Source organism: Nelusetta ayraudi, unplaced genomic scaffold (genome assembly GCF_046127955.1).
Source record: "Nelusetta ayraudi isolate G7.1 ecotype Tasmania unplaced genomic scaffold, CSIRO-AGI_Nayr_v1 ptg000028l, whole genome shotgun sequence".
Classification (NCBI taxonomy): Eukaryota; Metazoa; Chordata; class Actinopteri; order Tetraodontiformes; family Monacanthidae; genus Nelusetta; species Nelusetta ayraudi.
In genome coordinates this window covers 3,245,001-3,270,000 of record NW_027466078.1, presented here as the reverse complement: position 1 = coordinate 3,270,000, position 25,000 = coordinate 3,245,001, and the positions used below count along the sequence as shown (strand labels likewise).

Here is a 25,000-nt window from a genome sequence, read left to right as displayed (position 1 = left end):
TCGCCGGCCCATTGGCTTTCCCATTACAGAGGAGTTGCTCTACTTCCTTAAGGTGGATCAGCATTTGGCTGACACCCAGCTCTGGTTTGATACAAGTTTTGTCCTCTTTGTCCTCTTTGCTCCACCCCTTTCTCACCAGCTGCGCTTCCCATTACCCCTCGAATTGCCGAAATATCGCAATTAAAAAAAAATGGCAATGGAAACACCTAAACTTGGAAAAACCTCTCAAATATCGCGAAAAAGTTTTCACGCTCTCGTGAGGTGGTTTTTTTTAATCGCAAAGTCGTCACGGGAACCCCTATTTTTCGCATTTGCACGTCAGCGGCGGTGACGTATGGGGTCACGTGACCAGTTCACGTCAAGTGAAAATGTTACGTTTTGACGGAGGAGGAGACGGAATATTTTTCACAAACAAGCGTAAACAAACAACCATTCAATGGAAACGCCCGCACATCGCAATTGCGCTCTGTCGAGATCGGAGAAGCGTCGCCTTCACTCGGAGCAAAACTGTCGCGGAAACGCAGCTGCTGTGACGAGCGTCCCCGATTTACAGGTTCACTGCTGATTTCCAAAGAACCTCAACACTGCTGATAAGATTCCTAAACACCCACGCACAAGGCTTTTCATGACGCTGCATCAGGCGCGGGAAAACTACGGCCCGGGGGGGCCCACATGCGGCCCGTTTAATCCGGGCCCGCCGAAAATTATATCAGCAGTATGAAGTACGTCATGAAATAGCTGAAATTCATCATTCATTTTGTTCCATTTTCTGATATATACATTTTTCACCATCGATCTGCTTCGGCCCCCGGGCCCCCCCTCTGTCTCATTTTAGAACCTACGAGTCAAAAGGTTTGCACCAGCCCTGCTCTGGATGATGAAAGCGACCTTACCCACGTATTCAGGCGTGCCCAGGATCTCCCGCAGCTCTCCGACGGCGCCGAGCCTGCGCGCCAGGCCGAAGTCCACGATCTTGATGTCCCCCGGCGGAGACAGGCTGGTGAGGAGGATGTTCTGCGGCTGCAGGGCGGGAGGGAGGAGAGGTGAGAGGAGCGGAGCGGAGGGGTGAGCGGGTGCCGTTATTAAAAAAAAAAAAGAGAGAGAGAGAAAAGAAAAAAAAAAGAAAAGATGCTGAGGTGCTGGAAAATGGGAGTTGAGCTCTGACTCGACTTAATAACAGCGTGCGTCGACGGGCGCTTAGTGACAACAGCAGCAGCAGCAGCAGCAGCAGCAGCAGCGTTTACAGTTGTGTCATGAATATCTGTGCGAGCGCTGAAAACACGGCGGTCATGTGACTCCGTTGGAGCACTGTCATTATGGAGTTAGCGCGTTATCAGGCCAGAGGACGCTCTGTACCGACGCTGGTTTTTGTGCTGTCTGCCCTGAGCAGTTACTCATTCACGGCTTTTAGGGTGAGGGTGGATTTTTTTTTTCTTTTTTCTTTTTTTTTAAAACAATTCGAGCTCTGAACTGGCACTGCCGGAATGGCAGCAGGGGGGGGGGGGGGGTGTCATGGAACAGGTCCACTCGTAAAAAAAAGACGTAAAAACACAGCCTCACACAGCTCTGTCTGGCTGTGTGTGTGTGTGTGTGTGTGTGTGTGTGTGTGTGTGTGTGTGTGTGTGTGTGTGTGTGTGTGTGTGTACCTTGAGGTCAAGGTGCACCAGGTTGCTCTGGTGCAGCTGTTGGATCCCCTCCAGCATCTGTCTGATCAGACGGGTGACCTGGGCTTCGGGCAGCAGTTCGTCGCTCACACAGTGGTCGAATATCTCTCCGCCTGCCGCACTGGGAAGGAAACACACACACACACACACACACACACACACACTTTAAATTTTTTTTCAAACTGGCAATGACTCAGTATTTTCCCCATTTGTCCACATCACACATTGAAAAACAGCCGACTGCACGTTGAAGTCATTTAGGTTAGGTTAGGTTAGTGTTTTGGTGACCCACCTCATTGGGGGGAAAAAAAAAAAAAAGAAATCATGGGATATGTAGAAAATGTGTTTTAATGTCAATTGGAAATGAACCAAAGCAAAGTGTAACAAAATGTCTGTCTTTGAACCCCCCCGCTATTTAGCTCCTCACTGAAATGACTCTTAAAACACTGAAGAAATCGATGAAATACAGCTAATTTATGATTTACTTACTATTAATATCATTAGCTCAAGTTTGGCGAGCCGGATTAAAAAGTCGGAACGGGCCGCATACGGCCCCCGGGCCGTAGTTTGCCAATGCCTGGTCTACACACAGTGCTGAAGCGCGATCCTATCTCTCGCAATCTGGTCCTTCAGGTTCCTGATTTGGCTCCTGATTGGTTCCTCTCGGAGCCCCTCCCTCCCTCGCTCCCTGCCCGATCAGCAGAGCTGGTTCGCCGAGGCGGGTTGTTGTTTTTTGTTTTTTTTTTGCTTTCAGCGAGGATTTAGGCGTCTACGTCAGCGGGTGAACACTCGGAGGTGCAGTTTGAAAATCAGATGCCCCCGCAGACAAACACGCCGTGGCTGTGGCCAAACACATGACGTAACCCAGCGTTTGAGCGCTCCATCTCACATTGAGCTTCAGGAAGTGTTGACACAAAGGGGAAATATAATGGAGGAGTCTCGCGGCGAGCGCAAGTAATCCCGACAAACCTGTCGGGAGGAATCCAGATTGCATAAAAAAAGGATTCTGTTTTTTTTGGCACCGCTAATTAAGGGATCGCCCAGCCCCTCTGGCGTGTTTTCGCTTGTCTGGTGCAAAACAACTCATCTCCTAACTTGTATTGGGTTTAACAGGTTTAGATCACGTTATGGCACATTGATGCTTCTTCCCCCCACGGCTGCTGCTGTTGCTGCTTTTACCGCTGCTATTGCTGCTGCTGCTGTTACTGTGACTGCTGCTGCTGTTGCTGTTAATGCTGTTACTGTTGCTGTTACTGTTAATGCTGTTACAGCTGTTACTGTTAATGATGTTACTGTTAATGCTGCTGCTGTTACTGCTGCCGTTACTGTTACTGCTGCTGTCACTGTTAATGCTGCTGCTGTTACTGCTGCTGCTGTTACTGTTAATGCTGCTGCTGTTACTGTTAATGCTGTTACTGTTACCGCTGCTGCTGTTACTGTTAATGCTGCTGCTGTTACTGTTAATGCTGCTGCTGTTACCGCTGCTGTTACTGCTTCTACTGCTGCTATTGTTACTGCTGCTGCTGCTGTTACTGGTGTTACAGTTACTGCTTCCGCTTTTACTACTGCTGCTGCTACATGTCCACTCACTATTCCAGCACCAGGACGACGTCGTGCTCCGTCTCGTGGGCGGCGTGCAGGTTGACCACACGCATGTTATTGCGGGTCGCCTCCAGCACGGCCATCTCGTGGGTGACCTCCGCCCGGCAGTCGCGACCCCGCCGCCGCTTCCGCAGGAACTTGGCGGCGAAGACCTTGCCCGTGGCCTTCTCCACACATCGCTTGACCACAGCAAACTTCCCCCTGCGGCAAAGAGGACAGACAGACAGATGCACAGCGAGACGTCGTTTAGCCTTCAGGAAAGGAAACCCTTCAAAATGTACAGAGATGATTCATGCCAAGAAATACAGTGCATGTTTTAGACAGGGATGCACCGATACCCGATACTGATATCGGTACCAATACTGGGGTTGAGTACTCTACTCGCATTTATGAAATACGTGTCGATACCATAACACCGACACCAGTTATATATGCTTGTTTTGTACGCCAGTGAAACTTGTTCAAGAAAAACATGCTGAGGAAAGTTGTTCAAATAACACGTAATGACAAAGTAATTCTACAATGTGTAATGGCCTTATCAACTACTTAGTATTGATGAGTATTGAAATACAAGTGCTTGTACTCTACTCGTACAAAAAAAAGTGGTATTGGTGTGCCACTAAGTTTAAGACTTTGACCTTTGCCAGATTGTGTGTTATGTTGTGCTCACAATATTTGGGAACAGATTTTTAATTTTATAGGGGGCAAATCTTACAAACAACTAGGGATGCACTGATACCACCTTTTTAATTACTATTTTGGTACTCACCAATACCAATACTGAGTACTTAATAAGGCCATTACACATGATGGAATTACTTGACTTTTTCCCACATATGTTGTGTTATTTGAACAACAATCCTCAGCATCACAAATTGAACAAAATTTTCAAATACGTACATATACAACTGGTGTCGGTGTCATGGTATCAACCCCGGTATTGGTGCCAGTTAGGGATATCCCGATCCGATCCATCCCGATTTAGCATATTTTATTAGATCAGTGATTGGCCGATCTGCGTTCAAAATTGACGAATTGGAAGACGATTGCAGACCGGCAGCGAAATGCAAAAACAGCGAGTCCAGGTATTATTGCGCGATAATGCACGTGACATAAAACATGCGGTGGTTGACACTGGGGTGGCAAGCCTTGGTTGTGTTGCGTACACACTCCAACTAGACAAAGTCTACACTGTATTTACTGAGCAAAGAATGACTTCACCGAGCTCCGACTTTGCACTTTGAAAATGAACGTACTTGGCTTTACAAGCAGAATTTTACATCATTATTTATTATTTCATTTATATGTTCTATATAGTTTGCCCACTGTGTTCTTCAATTTGTAGCACAAGCAAAACGGTGAGGAAAAGCAAAGCATGGATTGATCGTTGAAGCAGACAATCCAATTCATTTTGCAAGGCACCAAGAGAAAAGTCTGAATGCAATGGATTCAGTTTATTCAAGGTAAGAAAAAGAAAAAAAGAGACTGGATCGGGTCAGGACCAAAACAATGTGTGTGGGACACACCCCTAGCGCCAGAACATCCCCTGCAAGCAGCGTGATGACCACCGGGGTTGCCTTCTGATGCCTGGACGCTGAGCAGCAGAGCAGCAGTGAGCCGCCGCTCAGGAGCAACCACTTCATCAACGAGTGTGAAAATGGACCTGCTTCAACCTCGCTTTAAAAAACAGAGCAGCAACACATCTAGAAACGCGCGCACACTTTCACATTCGTCCGAAACTTGCTTCAATTCGTGGAAGCCCGTCGACACAAGGCCTCAGTGATACACAAAAGAAAATAAACAAAAAAAACAGGTCTAAAAATAAGTGCGTTAAGAGAACGGCAGCCTCTGAAGGACGCGACTGGAAGAATAGAACAATGGCGCTCACTCAGCCCTTTGCTTTTTAGAAGCGCGCTTGTTTTTGATATGGGAGCAGAAGACCCAACTGGGTTTTGCAATGAGCGAAGCCTATTTGTTACGCAAACACCCGATACAAAAACAGGCAAACGTACAACATTGCAAAGAAGTTTGTTCAGACACGTTCAAAGTTCTTCAGCTCATCCTTTCAGATTAAAGCGCTTTGGTGAACAAATGAGCAAATGCGGGCACGTTAATGCCCATTAATGTTTTTCCTGCTTACTCTGTAAATATTTTGTTGCCATTTCTTTTTAATTAATATCATTTTTCCTTCTCTTTGCGCTACTTTTGTTGCTGTCATCGTGCTAATCTAAAGGTGCTCTATGCTATTCTATTCTATTCTGTTCTCGTTGAAACCAAACCTTCTGACGAATTTCTGCCGTTTACTGAGATGACGGCTTTGTCGCGACATTACCGAGGACGCCACTGACAGAGTGGTTAATGGGAGCTTTATGCAGTAAATTGCCTCTGAAGTAAATGGGCGTCGCGTCATTACATCACGGCCCAGGTCGGCTTTACACAATACAGCCATGTCTTAACAGAGCTCTTTCTTTCCTTCTGAAACTGATAATAGAGCTGATAAGATGTTGTGGAATATTTATTAGTAGTTTGAGAGTGAAACAGTCAGGATGGCATTTGTCCAATTATGAAGGCTTAATGATTTCTAAGAGTTTACCACCGCTCCTCAGAACTAAAAACCAATCCACAACAAACTCCTAAGGGGCGAGAAAAAAAACATTTGCAAAGTACAAAGTTTTCCTGCTCCAACACAGCAGCACGAGAAGAAGAGAACCGGCCGCAGTCGCTTCTTCCTTCCGCAGTCTCTGGTTTCCACATGTGCTCGTCTCCTGCCAGCTTCCCGTTTCTCTGGCCATCGTCACCGTCGACCCGCATGACAAATCATCGCCGCAAACACACCTCAAAGTGTAGTAACCAAGGCGACGCCCAGGGCGCAAAACACACAGGGGAAGTGGCCCGTGTTGAGGCCCAGTCTCCCAATACCAGTGTGTGTGTGTGTGTGTGTGTGTGTGTGTGTGTTCACGGTCCAGAGTCCAGCAGCGGCCAGACTTAATCATTAAAACACTCGAGCTGCACTCCAGACTCACGTGGACGACGACGGGCGGCTTTTCCGCCTCGGCCCGGCTGAAGACATTTTCAGATACGCTGCAATTATTTATTTGGCCGTCCCTCGGAGCGCCAGCGTCCACTTTCCCCTCCTGAGTCAAAATGGGTGTAACTTGCACAAACACGGCAGCGCGTGAAGATCCTTTGTTTAAGGGGATTGGAGTGTCAGCGCATTACGTAAGGATATTGTTTGAGACAACGTCAAGGTTTTGGCTTTAACCTCGCCGAAGCTGGGCAAAAAGAATGGAAACACTTCTGCTCTGTTCACTCTGTTTTACAGAATGGGATGAACGAAAATGCAAAATTGAAAAAGGATGGCCTGAAGCATTTGTGATTTATATTTCAGTGGAGGTTTCCAAGCTCTCCATCCTGCCATGAAGAGTGTATTACTAACAGAGGTAGAAGCGAAAACAAAAAGAAACTGACGAGAAATGCTGATCTTTCAGCCGAGAGGCCAGAACAGTGTCAGAACAAGTCTACTACTTTGACTCTTTTTTTTTTTTTTTTTTAATATATACAATTTTCTTTGTACAATTTGGAGATCACGGTTTCATTTTTCTGTAATGAGCCTCCATATAGTTAAAATGACGTCACGTAGAAAGCCCAGACACTTAGAGTTGACCTTTGCGCTTCAGGAGAGAAAAAATATACACAATTTCCGCACTTCCTGTTTGTACTGCTGATATTTCCCGTTTTATTTTATTGTTTTATTTTATTTTTGAGAAGTTTGTCTGTAATGGGGCTCTTTCACCCAAACAACAATAAGTCGCGGCTAGTCCCTCGTAAGCCCCTGCCAAACATGCAAGTGAAAGCCAAACTTCACCAGCGGAAAACACCATGAACCATGAAAAGCACTGCTCGGTTAAAAACAAAATGTTTTAGTCCATCGTCCTCACACCGTATCTTTAAACCGCTTCGATGTGAGCCAGGAGTCACGGTGACATGACGGACTCCTACCCTATCCTATCCTATCTCGATTGTCTCCCAGCCCGCCGGCCAGCCGGCCGGCCGGCTGCCGCTTCTCTTGTTCCATTCCGACACAACAAGAATATTAGTTCTCAGACGAGTTCTCAGCCAGAAACCACAACAAAAGAAACAATGTTCAACTCACTCAAAACTATTTTTTACTACGCACCTTCCGAGCTCTCCGGTGATTTCATACACGCTCTCCAGCGGCTCGGTGCTGATCGGGGTCTGGGGCTCGCCGAGCAGCCCCGCCGAGAGTCCGCCGCGACTGTCCAGCCGCCTCCGAGACATCTTCCACCACCCGGTGTCCCGCTCCGGTAAGCAGTCCCGCTGTCACCGTCCGGCCCGGCTAACCGGCCTTGGGGGGTGTGGGGGGTGGTGGTGGGAAAAAAAAAACCCACAACAATCGCTAACCTAAGTGTCCGGCTAACGCTTAGGTCTGTTACATCTTAGTGTTACTGTTAGCTTGTCTGGGTGACAGTTAGCTCAACGGTCAAAGTTAGCTCGGCGGCCAAAGACGCGGCTTTGAATCCCCTTTAAATGGATTTTCTCAGGTCCGGCTGTTCAATTGTTCGCCCCTAAAGTCTAAAGTTACTCGGTAGTCCCTCGGAGGAAGTAAGTATCCACTGCGCCGCTACGGGGGACTCCTCGCTGGTGTCGTGAAGTTTGCTCTGAGAGTTGTCGGTCTTTCTTTCCCCCCCCCCATCCTTCAGTTTGACACTTTGCCGACACGTCACTAGATGGCGCATGCGCAGACACTTCATTCATTTGAAATAAGGAAGAGAGAGAGAAGAAAAAAAAAAGGGGGAAAAAGGGGGGGGGGGGTTTGGGGGTGCGTCCTGTAACGTGAGTTCAATTTATAGGCGTGATTGAATCCGGTAAACATTCACTCCGCGACCGGTTGTCGTCAGCGGACAATAACTATGGATGGATGTGACTGTAGTCACGGAGGAATTTTACAAGTTCCTGAGGTTACAACACATGGTAAACAAATAGTTTTAGGTCGCGCAAAACTAGGACGTCAATTAAAGAAGATTAAAGAAATGCTAAATTATTATTACAATTTTTTTATTTTTTATTAAGTGTGAGTGAGGCATTCATTGGTTTATTTCAAAGCAGTGTGAACACATGGAATATATTTGATTGAGAAGAGGGCTTGAATGAGAGAAAACGGTCACAGAAACATGCGCGTTTCTTACTTTCATGTCATTTGTTTTATTTTTTTTATTTGACATTTATACCACTTAAGGCAATAAATGAAGATAAACGTCTGTAATAGGAGAGTGATTATTTTAAGGTAGCATGCAGAATAAGAAAATGTACAAGATGAATAAAAATAGAATCCTTGTTAAGTCACACTTTGTTTGGATTACTTTTTTTATTTTTTTTTATTCCTGCAATTCAACTTTTTTTTTTGGTCAGAATTAAATCATTTACACAACTTGGTGGGAGATAAATTTGCTATCATGTACGTGTTTTATTTTCAGTCTTTGTCTGGACTTATTTTCTTTCCTATTTTGTTTTAATAAATATATTCTGAAAACTCAAAGAGGTCATTGCTCCTTAAAATGAGAGTGTTTTATATGTTTTATATTTGCACAAAACACTTGAAGAAAAAACAAAATCAAATAAAGCTCATCTGTCATTGATCCAAATTAGCCATTTGTTCTTTTATTACAATCATGGAGGGGTGGGAGGGTTGTGATGAAATGGGAGACAGACATACAGGAGCTTTGCATAGAGTGGAAATCTGGAAACTGGAGACAGGTCCTGTTCGGAATTTACCAGGAGCGAAATAAGAGAGGTGCAAACTTGTCTTCATTTTGGACGTGACACAGTCAATCAATCTCCTGTCTGCAGCAGTAGAGCCTCGTTGTGAAACACGACAAACGGACCTAAACGTGAAGCTGTTGAAACCAGCGCCTCCAGCAAACAGGTGGTGATGCTCTGGGAGCCAGGATGTGGGTTTTTTTTTTTTTTTTTTCAGACCGAAATAGAAGGAAGGAGATAGAGCAGGCGTAATGGTTTGACTTTGCAAGCCCCGAAACCTTTGGTACATTTGGTGCAAAATATATATACATATATATATTTTTATATATATATGTATATATTTGTACACACAGCAGGACGCACATACATATACATTTATATACAAAGAGACAAACAGGACTGCACACATGGTAACACATAAATGTGCTCTCATGTTTCACAAAATCAAAAAAAACAAAAAAAAACAGCCCTATTGCACCACCAAACTCAACCCACCGGCCTGTTATTACTAAGATAGGCAGACACGCATGGCTGATTTTTTTTTTTGTTTTTGTTATTTTTTTTAACCCAAGCATGCTGCCGAGACACTCGCCCTCACGACCAAATACAAACCACTTGCATTCACATGTTGTCCATTGCAAGAGCGACAAAACAAAAGTGGCTGAAGCAAACATTACCTGTCCATCCGCCCACCCTCCCTCAGGTGGAACAGCATCAGGTGAGCATAAGGCCGCATGCCCCCCCAGTGACACAAGTAAACCAGCTCTGTCACCCCCCGTTTTTTTTTTTTTCTTTTCGATTTTTTTACATTTCTGAATGGATAGTCGTATCCTCATGCAAAAAAAGCTTAGTAAGGACAAGTGTGTTGCACTATTTCAGCATGCAAATATCGAGCTAAAAACACAACGCCACCTAGGGGTTCGAGGAGGAGGAGGAGTCCCGCCCCGGTGCAGCTCACGGAGCCGTCCAGAGGAGGTCCCGCATGCAGTTACTGAGGTGGTGGGAGGAAGGAGAGGAGGGGGCGGGCTCTGGGATACAAGGGTCAACCTTTCGGCCAATCCCAGCCTTTATAGTCTTGCTCCGACAGGACTTTGTACAGTAGGTGTAATCGTGCATGCACCCCATAGAAAACGTGTTTGTGTGTATATGTGTGTGTGTGGACGGGTGTTTTGTGTGCATGTACGAAAAAACGTGTGGGATACTGAAAAGTGACCGCTCTGGATTTTGACAAATCTTTTGTCACATGCTTCTCTTGCTTTGCTCCATCTTGTCGTAGCTGCTGCTGCGAGACAACAGTTCTCATCCGACCTAAAGATCAACCAAAGCAGGCCTTGACAAGGCATCGTCACCGTGGTTTGCGGCTGACAAAACAAATATCAGCAACATCTGCTCGTGTCTTTAGCGGCTGTCTTTAGCACACACTAATGCCCCCTAATGTCGTTTTGGCCAATTTGCAAAATTTCCCCCTTTTTCTCGTCACTAATTCCACTTTTTGGAGACACGGGTCTGGTCGGATTTCAGCCTAAAAAATAGAACTTTTCTATCTTGAGAGAGGCACTGAGAAGACGTCCACCGCTGCACCTCAACTGGCGCCCCCGAGAGAGACGCCCCTCCTCAAGCAACTGTTTCATCGATGCGCATCCTCCTACCAAGCTGCTGGCCACCTCGGTCCCCCGACAGGGCCCGGGGCCTGAGGTTCATACATTCAGTCTCTTTTGTTTTTGAAGTTACATTCATCACTTTCACAGGGTGGCAGGACGCTATGGGTCATGCTCATGAGCAAAAAAATATACCTTTGTCCCCAACAGTCTTTGTGTGTAGAACCGTTTGACACAGTGAAACCCAGCACTTCAGTCGGAAGGTGCAATCCGCAGCCTTCCAGGCTAACGCTATGCAAGTCTCATATGTTCGGTGGTGCCTCTGACGCGTGTCTGTCGCCATGTAGCATCGAAGCTAACAGTCCTAACTTGCACCTGCCTTCTCGTTTTCATGGCAACGCCGTCGACAGACACTATCCGGCGTAAGAGGGAACCAAAACTGTGGAAAACATCTGCATTTTCAGCCTAGGTTTGTGTGTGTGTGTGTGTATGTGGTAATATACTGTATCACTGTGTGCATTTGTGCACCCTAACGTGTCCCCCTGGCCCTACGACAGGCAATGAAGACCAGCCAAAAATCTGGGTTTTAAACCCAGCGTGGAGACTACAAGGATAAATTCTTTGGGGAAACATTGGTTTTCACCATTTAAAAAAGAAAAAAAATGGCAATAATAAAAAAAAAAAAAAAAATCTTCCGAGTCTGCCCCAGTGCAGAAAGGACACAGTTTCGAGGTCCAATGATTGAGGACAGGGAGCTTATTGGTTTCTGAGCAGCTGTCTCTAAAGAGGAGGTGGAGAAGGAGGAGGAGGTGCTAGAAATCCAGTAAACAAGGCCATTAAACTGAGGATATAAAGCGCACATGTGGCTCAGTGAGCGAATGACATAATGAAAATGAGAAAACTGTTCTGTACAGCTGCTCCGATGAGCTGTCTTTCTTCCGTTAGGCATTTGTTTGTCCGTCTGCAGTCGAGCGAGGATGCAGAGGGGTCAAGAGGAGGTGCTGAGTGGTTGAGCCAAAGCTGGGGCCGGGGTGTGGAGGTTAGTTGCCTTTTTTTTTGTTTGTTTTTGAGGATATTAGTTTTCATTTGTGGCGAGGAAAGAGCCAGAACGTCCTGACGCTCCACTCCATTCCGCTGGTGTCGTCCGCAATGAGGTCACTCCAAGCCAAACGTGCTCGTCTCCTCCACCGCTGTCACCAGCTTCTCGTAGAGCATGGAGAAGGACGGGTAGGGCGGGAGGTCCAGGCGGTTAAAGCAAGTGTGAGCCCTGTGGAGAAATGGGTGGAAAAGAATTACCAAGGAGGTTATTCAGAAATGTAAAAACTGCCTTTTAGACAACCCCAATGTAGATACTTTTCTGAACCTCACTGACCGAGAATATACATCAATTAAACACATTCAGAAACAACTGCTACAGTTAGCTCATTGTGTAAACGCGGTTGGATTGCTAAGATTTTAAGTCTGAAATTTCACACATTCGTTGTGAAAAGCTCTATTCTGGTGTATTGCAGGCGCTCTACGCATTAAGGAACCAATCGGTGCCTCTTTCGTTGTGACTGTGGGTGGGACCGTGGTCGGGGGCCCTTAAAATCCGCAGAAGATGAAGAGAAAGAAAGCATAGCTGCTGCTAAAGAAACTAGCTTTGATGCTACAGTATCAGAGTTAAGATCAGAACTAGCTCAACCAGCAAAAGAAATGAACTGTCCTTCCCTTTCTAAATATTGTCCAGGAGCTCCTTACAAGACAGACCTGACAAATGAATCCAACAGCATTTTAAAACATTTTATTGAAGACTATGTTTATAAAGTCACCTGGGTAACGAGGTTATTTTCCCCCACTTCTCCACACAGAACCTGCGGGGTCCATTACTGCCCCGTAAAGAGGCGAATCCCTCGTAAGGAATACTGGAGGTGCCGGTCACAAACTGAAGGGAGGAAAGAGACAAAAAAGAAATAAAGCTAAAATCATAAAAAAAAAAATGTACATTTTAAACAACGGTCCACAACACGTTCCCAAAAGTAATTGACGTCTTTTCGTTTTGTTGTGCATCGTTGCGCTGCAGTACACCCGGGGCTCCACACGGGGTCATTGTGCATGCAACGCGTTCCCCTCCAACATGCCGTATTACCTGCAGCAGTCTGAGCCGTTGCTCGTTGTTGAACCTCTCCACAGCAGCCCAGAACCAGCGGATCACTATGTGGTTGTCATGATAGCCTGAAGAGGGGGAGAGTGGAGGGGAGGAGATGATGCTGAAGACAATGCTGATGACGGACAGGACAGAACAACGACCTGGTTTTGTCTTGAATGGTCCCCTGCTGTTCAATGTTTAATGGCCTCACATTGCTCTCAGTCGATTTGTCTATTAAACGAGCTTCAAGTTGAGTCTGAGGCTGAATGTCAACCTTGTCTATAAAAGCCTCTTAAAGTGATCTCTCATCGACGCTTCAAACACCCCCCCCCCCCCAACTCCCCAACCTTTGCAGGCTCTGCTGCAGATGCATTCCATTCTAACATAATTAAATAGCCACAACAATGCAAAGTTTATACTATTATGATGCAATGCATTGCTTGAATGCCTTTTTTTAGAATTCACTGAAGTATAACTTCATGTTTCCGTATTCTAGACTTAAAAAAAACCCAAATATCTACAATTGAATGAGCCATTTGGAAAAGTGCTCGTAGAATAGAACACATGTGTAATTAGAATCAGAATAATTAGCCATTTGAGGCTAATTTTATAATAAATTTGAAGCAGATCCCAAGTGGCTGTTCTGTACACAATGTTGATTCAATATATTCATATGTATATGTCAAGAAAATCCCTTTGTTTATATTTCCTATTTGGTGGACTTTGAAACTGACTGGCTACCACCACCTTCCAGGAGAACGTGATCTGGGTTTATTCCTCTCACATCCAGCAGAGGGCGTATGATGTGGTTTTTCCATCTGAAACAAACCCCACAGTCACATCACGCTGTGGCCTCTGCAGCTCCACGCACCTCCTCTGTACTCGGTGTTGTTCCTCCAGTCGGCCAGGTCGATCTCGGCCGTGCCTGCGATCACCAGCTCCAGCTCCCGTGCGTCGAACACAGACACCAGCCTCACATCCACCACCTGAAAAACACACACACACACACACACACACACACACACACACACACACACACAGGTCGGACCTCTCTCCTTCTCAGATTGACTGGATCTAAATAACCTGTAGTCTGGTGCAGCTGAATAGATGAGATTTTGAGTCGAAATGTTCTCATTCCATCTTGAGAAGCCTCCATCTAAACCACTTTCAATCATCTTAGTGCCAGCAAGCCAATCAGGCTCCTATGCAGTCTAAGTGAAAAGACGGAAGGAAAGGCAGAGAAGCGACCTGGAGTCTGGCTGCTGCTGGGAGATTAGCAAGGAACTGGACCATTAAAAGAAGATCAAAGAACGGAATTAGCGACAGAACTGGCGTCTCTCTACGCCGACTGGTTTCGGACACAGTAGGTGAAATACAGTTGAACATGCTGTAGCAGCTGGTCAGAGGCATTAGTGTAGCCTCCAACCTGAGAAATTGTCAAATCATCTTCCAATTTTTGCCCATGACCTTTCCCCCCCCCCCCCCCAAGTGGTAAAATAAATCATATCCAATTCATTAAAAAATGTCTCATCTGGCACATCAGGTCAAGTCTGAGAAAGAGGCAAGGTTAAATATAAGCCCACCGCTAAATATTTCAAAATGCGTTACTTGTTTTGGTTGTCTTTTTCAAAAAAAAAACTATTACTCCAGCATCACTGATGAGAAGAGCGTTTGAGAGGGAGATGTTGGGGAGGTGGGGGTTCTCTGGGCCATTCTGGACACATATCATGGCGCACATCAGCACCTCAGCACTTGGCTCCCGTACCTCGTAGAAGCCTCGGACCAGGCTCTCGGTCTGCTGGGCGACTCCTCTCTCGATGCGCCACTTGACCATCCGCTCAATGTACTCCTTCTTGTTCTTCTCAGACACGGGGATACCGGCCCCGCCCGGCTTTAGCTCCCGCTCTGTGATCTGTCGTGAGGGGAGGCCGCACGCACGATGAGAAAACTCACCGCAGCGTCTCACCACTGGATTCATTCCCATCGGAGGTGACCACCCACCTGCCCAAAGACCTCCTCGTTGACGGTGAAGGTGAGGTCCAGCATGTCCTCGATGTCGTTGTCCTTCATCCACTGCAGGCTCTGGTGGAACTCCTCGTCCAGGAACTCCAGGTCGCTCAGATCGCACGGGCTGCAGCGGAAGGGGTGAGGGTGGTGGGGGGGTCAGACGGGAGGTCAGCGTCGTATCGACAGGGCACCGCAGTCATACAACACGGATCGCGGGATGTGAGGAGGAGGTTAAAGGTTAACCACCAGATTTGAAAACACTGTGACACAGCGTTTTCTAAGGCCAGCCGTGATTTATCACATGTGCACAAGGGGACGACAGGGATAATAAAAGCACGAGTAAGACTTTATGTCTTGCTAACATCATCTGAGTGAACTCCCAGAAATGAGAAGAGGTTCATCCTCATTTGCTCACTTCATTTCTCAGAAAGAGTGCGCAAAAAACACTCAATCACAGAAATGACCCCTTTGTAACATTACAAAAGGCAGTATATAGTTATACCTCTCTCAGGTTGGTGACAGCATCGACGGCCAGGTGCTCTGACCTCTGGCCTCGCCTTGTTTGTGTCCTCCTCCAAACGTGGGAAGCACAACAAAGCATCAAGGTTGGCAGGAGGCTGAAGCCCAGCATTTTGGCAGCTGGCCGTAAACACGGGGCTAAATGGGTTGAGCTTGTGTATTCAACCTCTGGCTACTGATGAGCGCTCACGATTACAGGCCACGGAGAGGTTGTGATCGAAACTTTCCTTCCGTTATTTCTGTAACTTAAACTCTGAAAACACCTGCAGTTTCGACATCTTAAAGCCATTTTATCATTTTAATCTATACTCTGAATGTGACTTTATATGTTACTGTCTTCACATGTACCCCTTTTGCCTTCCATGGAAAGCTCTACAAAAGAAAACAATCTCAAAAATAGACATCTTGACAAAGAGGCAAACATTTTATGAAACAGTCCAAATTATTGGAGCAATTGTGTTCATTCCGTCTTCAATTTTGAATGGCTTTATATCTCTGAGGAAGGCGGACATGCTGACGAAACATGTAGAAGGTAGAAAAAACCTCTGTCTCTTTGAAAGGAAGATCTAAATCCAGTCCAGACACGTAGCGGCTGTCAGTGCAGATGTCCTGCCGGGTCCTGAGGTTCTTTGAACAAAGCTATAAAACAATGACCAACGGGGCCGGGGACAGTGAGAAACACTCCTGAGCCTGAGCTCTCCGCCCTCTATACTCACATGCGCAGGAGGCCCTTGTAGAACGGCCGGGTGAAGAAGGCGTCCAGCAGGTACTGGTGGACCAGCGCCAGGCCCAAGATGCGTCCGCTGAAGCGAAACCTGGACAGAACGCAGGATATGTACAGCCGGACGACCGGAGAGTCAGGATAGACATCCAATCACATGAGATCAAAGAGAGTCTGCGAGCAGCAGACGGAGAAGTAACATCAAAACCTGCTTCCCACAGATCGGAAATCCTTCAGATGCAGAGGGCTTGTAAAGAGTCAGCTTCATGTTGACTGTCAGGATCTAGATAACATTCCTCAAACCAAAAAAAAAAAAAGGCTTCTAAATCTACTGAAGGTTGTAGGTTGCTGAGGGGATTTCCATGTAAAAAAGGAGACATTTCTCCAACTTGGAATATGCATTTATCTGTGCCTGTGCGGGAGGGATGCAACCGTGTGAAAAACCTCAAAACATTTCATTCCATTCATGCATTCTATTCATGGTATTCATTACTTGATTACACTTGTTTATGTAAAGTCAGGGGATGCACCGATACCACTTGTTTACAGAACCAGTAGCGTACGAATATTTGCACTTCGGTACTCACCAATACCGATTACTTAAAAAGGCCACTACACATTACAGAATTACTTTGATTTGTTTTTATTTTTCCACAGATGATGTGTCATTTGAACAACATTCCTCAGCATGTTTTTCTAAAACAAGTTTCACTGCAGTACAAACACACATTCAACAAAATTGTATCGGCATTGGTGCATCCCAAATAAAAAACATTCTATCAGAGCCAGTAAAAAAATTCAATTGTTCTTCCTTTAATCAAACCGGTCAACGGGTTTGATTGCTGCAACATCATCAGCAGCTTCCGGCAACTGTGAACTTGGGATGCTGCAGCGATACTGTAAACAATCCAATGTGTAAAGTTTTTAAGGAAGAGCAGTATTTAAGGAAGCCCGCCGGCCCGCCCTAAGTACGAGACGGACTATCATGTAGACTTCATTAAATACTCCACTTTTTTTAAACAATGGTGCCGCAAGATGGCAGGTAAGTGGGAGCAAGACCCTTGTCTATGTATATTCTTAAATTTATATTTATATGTGTGTGTGTGTGTGTGTGTGTGTGTGTGTGTGTGTGTGTGTGTGTGTGTGTGCGCGCAAACCATTCTAAGGGTAGGAAAACAAAAGAATACACTTTTATTATATTGTATTTGTTGGTATATTAAGTTTCTACCAATATGAAAATCATAAATCAAGGCACGTTTTTCACACTGGACCTTTGACAACGTGTGCGCTGCCTCACCATTCATGGTGGTTGTCCACGAAGGCAGACATGGGGCTGATCTGGACAGTGTAAGTGTCATTGGCCGAGTATTCAAACAGGCCGTAGTAAGGGTTGAAGAGCTCTCTGGACACCAGGAAGAAGAACTCTCTGGAGGGTCCGCTGTAGTCCAGCCTGCACACATCAGAGGCACCGCGGGGAGATTTAACCTGCTATACTCTTAGTACTCTTGTGCATTTGAGGTACGAGCAATATGCCAAATCAAGCTGTTGGCATGTGCACCGACTGAAGACACCCGCTCACCCGTCCTCGCCCACAAAGCTGACATAGAGTTTGCTCCTCTGCAGGTCCTTGCGGGAGTAGCACATGATCTGGTTGAAGGCATCCTCCAGCAAGTGGTCCCTGCGTATGATGAGCCTGCATGTTGGACAAACACACACACAGGAGACGGCGTGACAAAACATGAAGCGCTGACTTTGTTAAAAGAAACCGCGGTTGTCCAATTTCCAAATGTCCTGTCTCTGCGTCAGCCCAGAACAGCAGCTCCTGCAGAGGATTGATCGACATTTTTAGGTCATCTATACTGATGACGAGAAGATCTGCGTGTTTGTCTTGGACAATTTTCGCCCGAGGATTAATCCACATTTGGTGCATCTGGTGATTTCCAACAGCAGGACAGTATTACACGTGGGAATTCAGCCAAGATAGACCAAACAACAACTGTGTGTGTGTGTGTGTGTGTTAGCGGGCCCGTCCGCAGGGTGCAAGTGCAGCAAGCGGACGGGCCGTTGCATGTAGAGATGGATGTGACTTCCCTCCCTCAGTACCTGCCGCTGATCAACCCTTCCCTTGGGTAAAGGAAGCCAAGTGAGTAAGTCTTCCAAGATCAGTACATAGGGTTAGGGTTAGGGTTAGCTAGGGTTAGGGCTTGGTGGCTCCTTCACCAAGACCCCTCACCTTGCCTCCACACGGCAACACACTGGTAACTGGAGTCCTGCGACTCCAGGCTGAAAGGGATGGGATCGCTGGGCAGCAGTGGGCCCCACCATCTCTCCACTGCCCCACTGCCACGTGGGTGAACCCGGTGGGGTGCAGTGGCTAGGGGAGTAAACCCTGAAGTCAAATCTGCACCTGGGGACAGGCATAGGAGGGGTCCAACAGACCGGACCACTGGCAGTCTCCTGCAACTTCAGCCAGGTGAAGGTCGTCATGGGTTCCCCATGCCACTGGAGGTTAACCTGATGAAGTGAAGTTGGTGGGAGTGTTGTTGCGCACCCACACCCTCACCTTAATCCCTTCCTTTGCGCTAGCTCTGCCTCTTAAGTTTTGCTCCTTATAGCGATTTTAACACTACTAGCGTGTTAACACCGATTGAATCAAGCTTTTCCTGTTTTGTGCTTTGTGTGGACTTAAGTTGTGCAGATATTCTTGTCTAATACGCTCAGGTAGTAACCAAGCCAGTGGAAGCGCATCCCTACCAAGCTGTACCGTACCGAGTAGGACTGGCACCAACCGTGTAGAGCTAGTGGAAACACACCCTAATTGTCCATCAAGAGAACAGACAGGATGTACTTACCACCTGAGTCATGTGTGGAGCCGAGTGTTCAACCGACCATCTCATGGTCAGATCCAAACTCCGCATGAACATTCAACACCATTGCCCATAACAGCCCATACCATAAGATTCAACTGCGCAGCTCTGAACAGTCCCACCACCTCACGCGGCTCCTTGCAAGGAACGTCAACACAATCACCAAGGACTGCAATAACTGGTCAACTCTGTGTCGCGCAATTTAAACCGCAGTCTCAGAAGCACTTGGTCACACAAGGAAGCGTCACCAAGACTGGTTTGATTCCAACTTGGTTGAAATACAGTCGCGTCTTCACTCAAAAGATCAAGTACATGAAGCTCTCCTGTCTTGCCCGGCCTCTTCCACCCTGAAAGACACTTTTGCGTCCACAAAAGTAGAGACCCAGGGAGCCCTTCGCAGCATGGAGGACACCTGTGGGTGCAGAAAGCACAAGAGCTCCAGGGTCTTGCAGACTGCAACAACACCCAGGGCTTTTATAATGCCATCAAAACCCTACACGGCCCTAGGAAGCGGGCAATATCCCCTGTCTGATCAGTTGATGGATCCACTCTTAAGGACCATCATGAGATCCTCAGCCGCAGGGCAAATCCCTTTAAGACTCTCCTCAACCATGCAAACCCTGTTGATGCAAACATTCTGGATCAACTCCACCACAGCACTCTGAAACATGCCAAGCCATCAAAAGCTTGAAGAACAACTAAAGTGCTGGATCCGATGGGATACCTGAGGAGGTCTTCAAACATGGAGGTTACCTCCTCCCACAGGACTGGAAGGACGTCTTCAGTTCAACACCCAGAAAACTGAAGTCAAGTTGCAATTCATCACACATCGACACTGAAATCCACACCCAAACAAAGCCTCAGCTGCCTTTGAACAACTGCGCAGCAAGGTTTTGGAGAATCGCAATTGGCACCAAGGTCACCGTCTATAATGCAGAATGTGTGACAACTCAAACATGGACATGGACACCATACAGTCGACTCGGCACATCAAGAACCTGGAGAGCTTCAGAAAATCCTCGGCCTGTCTTGGGAGGACAGGGTCCAGCGCACGGAGACCCTGAACGGCACAAACTCCACCAGCATGAATGTAGCTGGCGGACCAAAGAGGCGCTATACGGACTTTACAAAAGATCTCCTGAAGCTCACGGCCATCAAACTCGGGGACCTTGAACTATGGCAAAAGACCGATTGACATGGCAGGCCCCTTGTGCCAGAGCAATTATCAAATTGCACAACTCAAACCAGCTAAGCAGGTCTGAGAAGTGTATCCATCGACACCAAAAGACAGCCGGCATTCCCCCAACGCCGCCAATCCACCCCCTTGGAGTGGACTGAGGGTTCATCCAGTGGGCTATTCAAACATTTTCTATGCAAATTATTCCATTCGCTTTGTCAGGTTATGCCTAAATCCTTAAAGCTTAATCATAAATCAACACTAAATTTGACAACACAGACATAATATCTCTCATGACTTACTTGACCTTTCCAGGGCCCTGACCGTAACCCTTGGACTCCAGCTTTCGATAGAAGTTTCTCAGTTTGGCCTCAAAGTCTCGTTTGTAAGGAGCAGGAGCTCGGGCGTTGGCTCGCTGGGTGCCTGACAGACGGGAGAAAGAAAGAAAGAAAGAAATTAAGAAAGAAAGAAAGAAAGAAAGAAAGAAAGAAAATAGTTCCTGTACGACATATAACATACGTATATATAACACATCAAGGTTTCCACGTTATCTAAGATACAGCGCCATGATTTTTAGTGGACATCACTTCTAATTATCTGCAGTTACAGTTTTGTGGACGGTTCAGAGATTTAGTTCCATTGTGGCCGTAGTTGAGCGGTGCCCCGTCCGCAGCCCCTATATGTCAGTTCATTTACACTCTGCATTGACATCGACCTGCGGCGGACACAAATAAAGCTGATCCTTCTTGTTCCGCGACTCCCTCGAACTCACCAAGGAGGCTCGGGGTTTAATAACAAAGAATTTAATAACGTCGAGAGGAAAAAAAAAGTGCATGGCGCTCATAAAGCCCTGACTGACTGCCTGGTGCAGGGAATCGGCCAGACGGAGACTCACCAGGGGAGCTCTGAGGGGAGGAGAGGCAGTGGCTGGGGTGGAGCAGCGGAGGAACGTAGGACATCACCTCCTCCTCAAAGAGGCTGCCAAGCAGAATCAGACACAGAGGGCTGTGTTAGCTGCACAACACTCTTAAACTTCGGGGGAGGTGAATTAAATTAAATGATGAATATAATACATGATTAATAACAATCATTAACATAAAATTGACTGTTATCTGACGAATCATCTTTAGTTGAGTGTGAAATCGAATATCACAGAATCCATTTATCGTTACTGGACTCAGCTTGGTGGAGGATTTCAAGCCTGTTTTCATTCCATTTCTGCTTTTGTTCCAATGGCCAAACTGTTTAGCACTTTGCACTGCACTAGACTTTTTTTCTCAAAGGGCTCGAAAACCATTTGATTTAGGAATTCAAAATGCGTCCCAAAGTTGCATGAAATTTAAGTTGATGCCATGCAGGAAATGCCTCGATCTGTTATTCAAAAATGAAAAATAGGAATTATTTATTCATGTCATGACTGCTATGAATCTAACACACACACACACAACCACACAACCACACAACCACACACATACACACACACAGATGCAGAAGAGGGATTACCTCAACAGCATGACGAGGTCAGCGTCGCTGGAGAGGCGGGCCAGCCCGGTGACTCCCTCACTGCGAATAAACTGCAACTTCTCTCTGCACGCACGCACACACACACGCACACACACACACACACACACACGCAGCAGGGGGGTAAAGCGAGTCGATCCATCAGGACTAAAGGTTAACTGTGCGCTCAGGGTGACTGACGATGATGATGATGATGATGACAATGGAAGCAAGGCAGGGAAGGGAATGGGAGGGGCCAGTTATGGGAAAGGGTGTGTGTGGGGGGAAGGGGGGGAAGCAGGACACACTTGAGCGAGTGGTTCCTGGCCAGCTCCGGCTGCCGCTCCTGCAGGATATCCATGATGTTGGGCTGCCGCAGGAAGGCCACGATCTTGTCGTTGTATGCTGGGGTGAGGACAAGAGAGCCTTTTTTCAAGAGGGCCGTCCAACGTGTTTTGCAACCAATTGCCGTGATGCACGCTGCAACACTCACCGACGGGCACCACGTCCTGGTACTGGCTCCGACTGGAGCCACTGAAGGTGCTGGAGGGGCGGGGCATGACGGGCGGGTTGGCCTGGCGGGAGTCGTCCACCACCTGTGACAGGAGGAGGCACTATGGTTCAGGTCGCATCCTGGTTCTGATGCAGGTCCACCTGGTGCTCACATCTGAATCTGGTGTGTTCGCAGCGCAACACGATCTTTGTGGTGCATCTGGTTTGAGACGCGCATCTGCACTGCGGCTGCTTGACACGTGTGAGAGTAAAAACAAATAATACAAAAAGGGATTCTTTGAACCCCTCTCTGATTTGGCCTGTGTTGATATTGGGGGACCAGTCGGCTTCATTTGAGAGTGGAAGGAAGGAAGGAAGGAAGGAAAGAAGGCCAGGAGGTAGGAAAAATAGCTACTAGCCGAAACATTTGATGAGAACTGGACAGCATTTTCTCGTTAATTGGACAGAGAGTGAAGACACCTAATTGGCCTGTTTTGAATGTGACAAAGTGATCATCTATTCCTCCTCTTATGAAATAAATAAAAAGGCTTGGTAAGTAGCGAAAGATACATGAAAGAAGAATTTGAACTGTGTTACTTCCAAACTCTGCTGTTAACACTCAGAACGCCTGAGGTGCCATTGATTCCCCACCCTCCTTCGTAAGTGAGACAGTGAATAACGGCCACAACACTAATATCCAAGCAAAGCCGGTCCCAGTTTAGGTGGGAGCAGCAAGAGGTCGGGTAATGTTACAGGTTTCCGACGCTCTAGCAAGCTCTCAAACTCATCGGAGTGAGCTCTCCTGCCTCATGACACCTGTTTGCTAAGAGGAGACCGACCTCAAACCAATGACTTTCACCTGATTAACGAACGCCCCCTGCTGCAACAAAAAGAGCCTAACGCCCACGAGGACCCCTTGTGGATATCTAAAGGGATAACAACTAAATCACGCTCGTCCGTTCTTCTCACGTTGAGCTTTAGGACCAGGCGATACGGTAAAAAGATTCCGCCGCAGTTGAAACCAACACTTTGACTGGTGTCAGTGGCCACTGGGCTCTCACCTCCCCGGCGCTGTGACTGCGCTGGCGGCTCAGGTGTTGGCGGTGGGCCAGCAGCCCGGTGGAGCGGGAACTCTGGAGGGGCAACCGCGGGTCGATGAAGGTCGTGGATCGACAGTTGTGATCCACGAAGAAAGGCTGAGGGTCGAAACGGAGGAGGGAAGGGGGGAAAAAAAACAACAAAAAAAAAACAGCGTGAGCTCGGCTGACATGAAGACGGCCGAGCAGCAATTGCAACCGGTCGGACGGCTGAAGGTCCCACCTTCTGTACATTTCCCCTACCGGGTTTCAGCATCAACGCTTTAATCGTGATGATATTAAAGGTCCAATGTGTAATATTTGACTTGATTAATGATTTTTTTTTTCTTTTTGGTAAAAAGTATAATAAAATTGATGTGGTTTTCCGACCCTTAGAATGTTTCTCATATACTGTATATACATAGGAATATACATAGACAAGGGTGTTGCTTTCAGTTAGCTGCCATCTTACACTACCATATATAAGGAAGCTTGGTGTGGACAATCAGGCTGTTCCTGCTCACGTCTTCAAATAAACAAATACATAAACGAGGTATCCAGGTTCAAGCTCACTGGCAAGTCACTGCAATCTAAAATGTAACCACTTGATGTTGCTGTTTCTTCTTCAAAATCTGCAAATACGACGCACTATTTTCTTCTTTTTTTTTTTAAATGGCACTTTAACCGCACGCCACCTGTCCCTTCCATTCACCCGTACTCTGGCCCTTAAGCCGTCAGCACTATGTTATCACACTGCATCCTGACGATGTTAGCTGCGTCTATTTTGTCCAATTCAAAACGATCTTGTCCAATCTTAAATCAAGACGTTATAATTGTGGTTAATTTTTCATCTTGCAGCCTCATGTGGTTAACTATCTGTACAGATCTTCAGGGAACTGCATGCCCTGTTGTTTCCACCCTCCTGCTTCCTTCTGAAATGTAACATTCGTTGGGCTGTTTGGAAGGAAACAGTGGGGGAACAATGAAAAATGAGGCGGTCTTAGAGGGCGGAGTCAACACCTGGGCAGAGGTGTTGTCACCAAGCTGGGAAAGATATCAGCGCCCTTTGTAGCATCACCGAGTACTCATTTCCAGAAGTATAAAGGCACTTTCTAAACCAGCGGTGTCAAACTCAGTTTGGTTCACTGGCCACATAGAGGAAAATCTATTCCCAAGCGGGCCGGACCGGTAAAATCATGGTATGGTAATAATAACGTAAAAATAAGAACAACTTCCAGTTGTTTTCTTTGTTTTACTCCGTTCGTGTTCTTTGAGCACTCTGCACTCTGCACCAGTGTTGCCAACTCCTCAGTAAGGAAAGTCGCTATTGGCTGTCCTAAAAGTCGCTAGAAGTCGCCAAATGACGTCATCGTCTAATTTGCATAATTGATCATTTGCACTTGATAGCAACGTAATAACACCAAGAAAAGTCGCTATATTTGTCACTAGTCGCTTTTGACAAAAAAAAAAAAAAAAAAAGTCACCATGGGGAGAATAGCGACTTTTTGGGGGGAGAAAGTCGCTAAGTTGGCAACACTGCTCTGCATCAGCTTCAGAGACATTTTGGGGTAATAAGGGTAGCCAATAGGAGACGTTCTGGGGCAATGAGGGTAGCCAATAGGAGACGTGACTGGCTGTACTTGTGCCAATTTGCTCAGCCCCAGTATTGAGTTTGTTTTGCGAAGCAGAAACGATATTGCAACACCAAGTGGACACATTAAGAACAGCACTTTCTTTCATTGAGAAATTGCAGATTTTATATTTCGCAAAACCATCTCGCGGGCCTGATCGAAACAAAGAAGCAAGCCAAAACATAAACAGATTGAGGGACTTTTCCAGTCTCCGAGTGCTTGGCTAGGCATGGACAGACT

The 25,000-nt window shown here is 46.6% G+C and overlaps 2 protein-coding genes across 4 annotated transcripts in view; both read right to left on the bottom strand.

Moving 5' to 3' along the window:
* stk17b (serine/threonine kinase 17b (apoptosis-inducing)) overlaps positions 1–25,000 on the bottom strand; it is a 54,696-nt gene that overhangs the window by 2,427 nt on the left and 27,269 nt on the right. Inside the window, exons 2-5 of one of the 2 annotated variants that reach the window (XM_076030565.1) lie at positions 7,444–7,632; positions 3,255–3,467; positions 1,647–1,785; positions 894–1,020 (exon numbers count right to left, since the gene is read on the bottom strand). In XM_076030565.1, the coding sequence (XP_075886680.1) occupies positions 894–1,020; positions 1,647–1,785; positions 3,255–3,467; positions 7,444–7,565 (601 nt within the window). In that variant the 5' untranslated portion in view covers positions 7,566–7,632. Of the gene's footprint in view, positions 1–893; positions 1,021–1,646; positions 1,786–3,254; positions 3,468–7,443; positions 8,002–25,000 lie in introns of those variants that run through there. The other variant, XM_076030564.1, reaches the window with a different exon arrangement.
* Positions 10,758–25,000, bottom strand: part of hecw2a (HECT, C2 and WW domain containing E3 ubiquitin protein ligase 2a) — a 27,449-nt gene continuing 13,206 nt past the window's right edge. For both annotated transcript variants that reach the window (XM_076030552.1, XM_076030553.1), the window contains exons 15-29: positions 23,115–23,249; positions 22,055–22,157; positions 21,870–21,966; positions 21,565–21,648; positions 20,957–21,039; positions 20,364–20,484; positions 17,597–17,710; positions 17,315–17,467; positions 16,013–16,111; positions 14,772–14,901; positions 14,536–14,682; positions 13,642–13,756; positions 12,771–12,856; positions 12,454–12,566; positions 10,758–11,909 (exon numbers count right to left, since the gene is read on the bottom strand). In XM_076030552.1, coding sequence (XP_075886667.1) covers positions 11,798–11,909; positions 12,454–12,566; positions 12,771–12,856; positions 13,642–13,756; positions 14,536–14,682; positions 14,772–14,901; positions 16,013–16,111; positions 17,315–17,467; positions 17,597–17,710; positions 20,364–20,484; positions 20,957–21,039; positions 21,565–21,648; positions 21,870–21,966; positions 22,055–22,157; positions 23,115–23,249 — 1,692 coding nt within the window. In that variant the 3' untranslated portion in view covers positions 10,758–11,797. The remainder of the gene's footprint in view (positions 11,910–12,453; positions 12,567–12,770; positions 12,857–13,641; positions 13,757–14,535; positions 14,683–14,771; positions 14,902–16,012; positions 16,112–17,314; positions 17,468–17,596; positions 17,711–20,363; positions 20,485–20,956; positions 21,040–21,564; positions 21,649–21,869; positions 21,967–22,054; positions 22,158–23,114; positions 23,250–25,000) is intronic.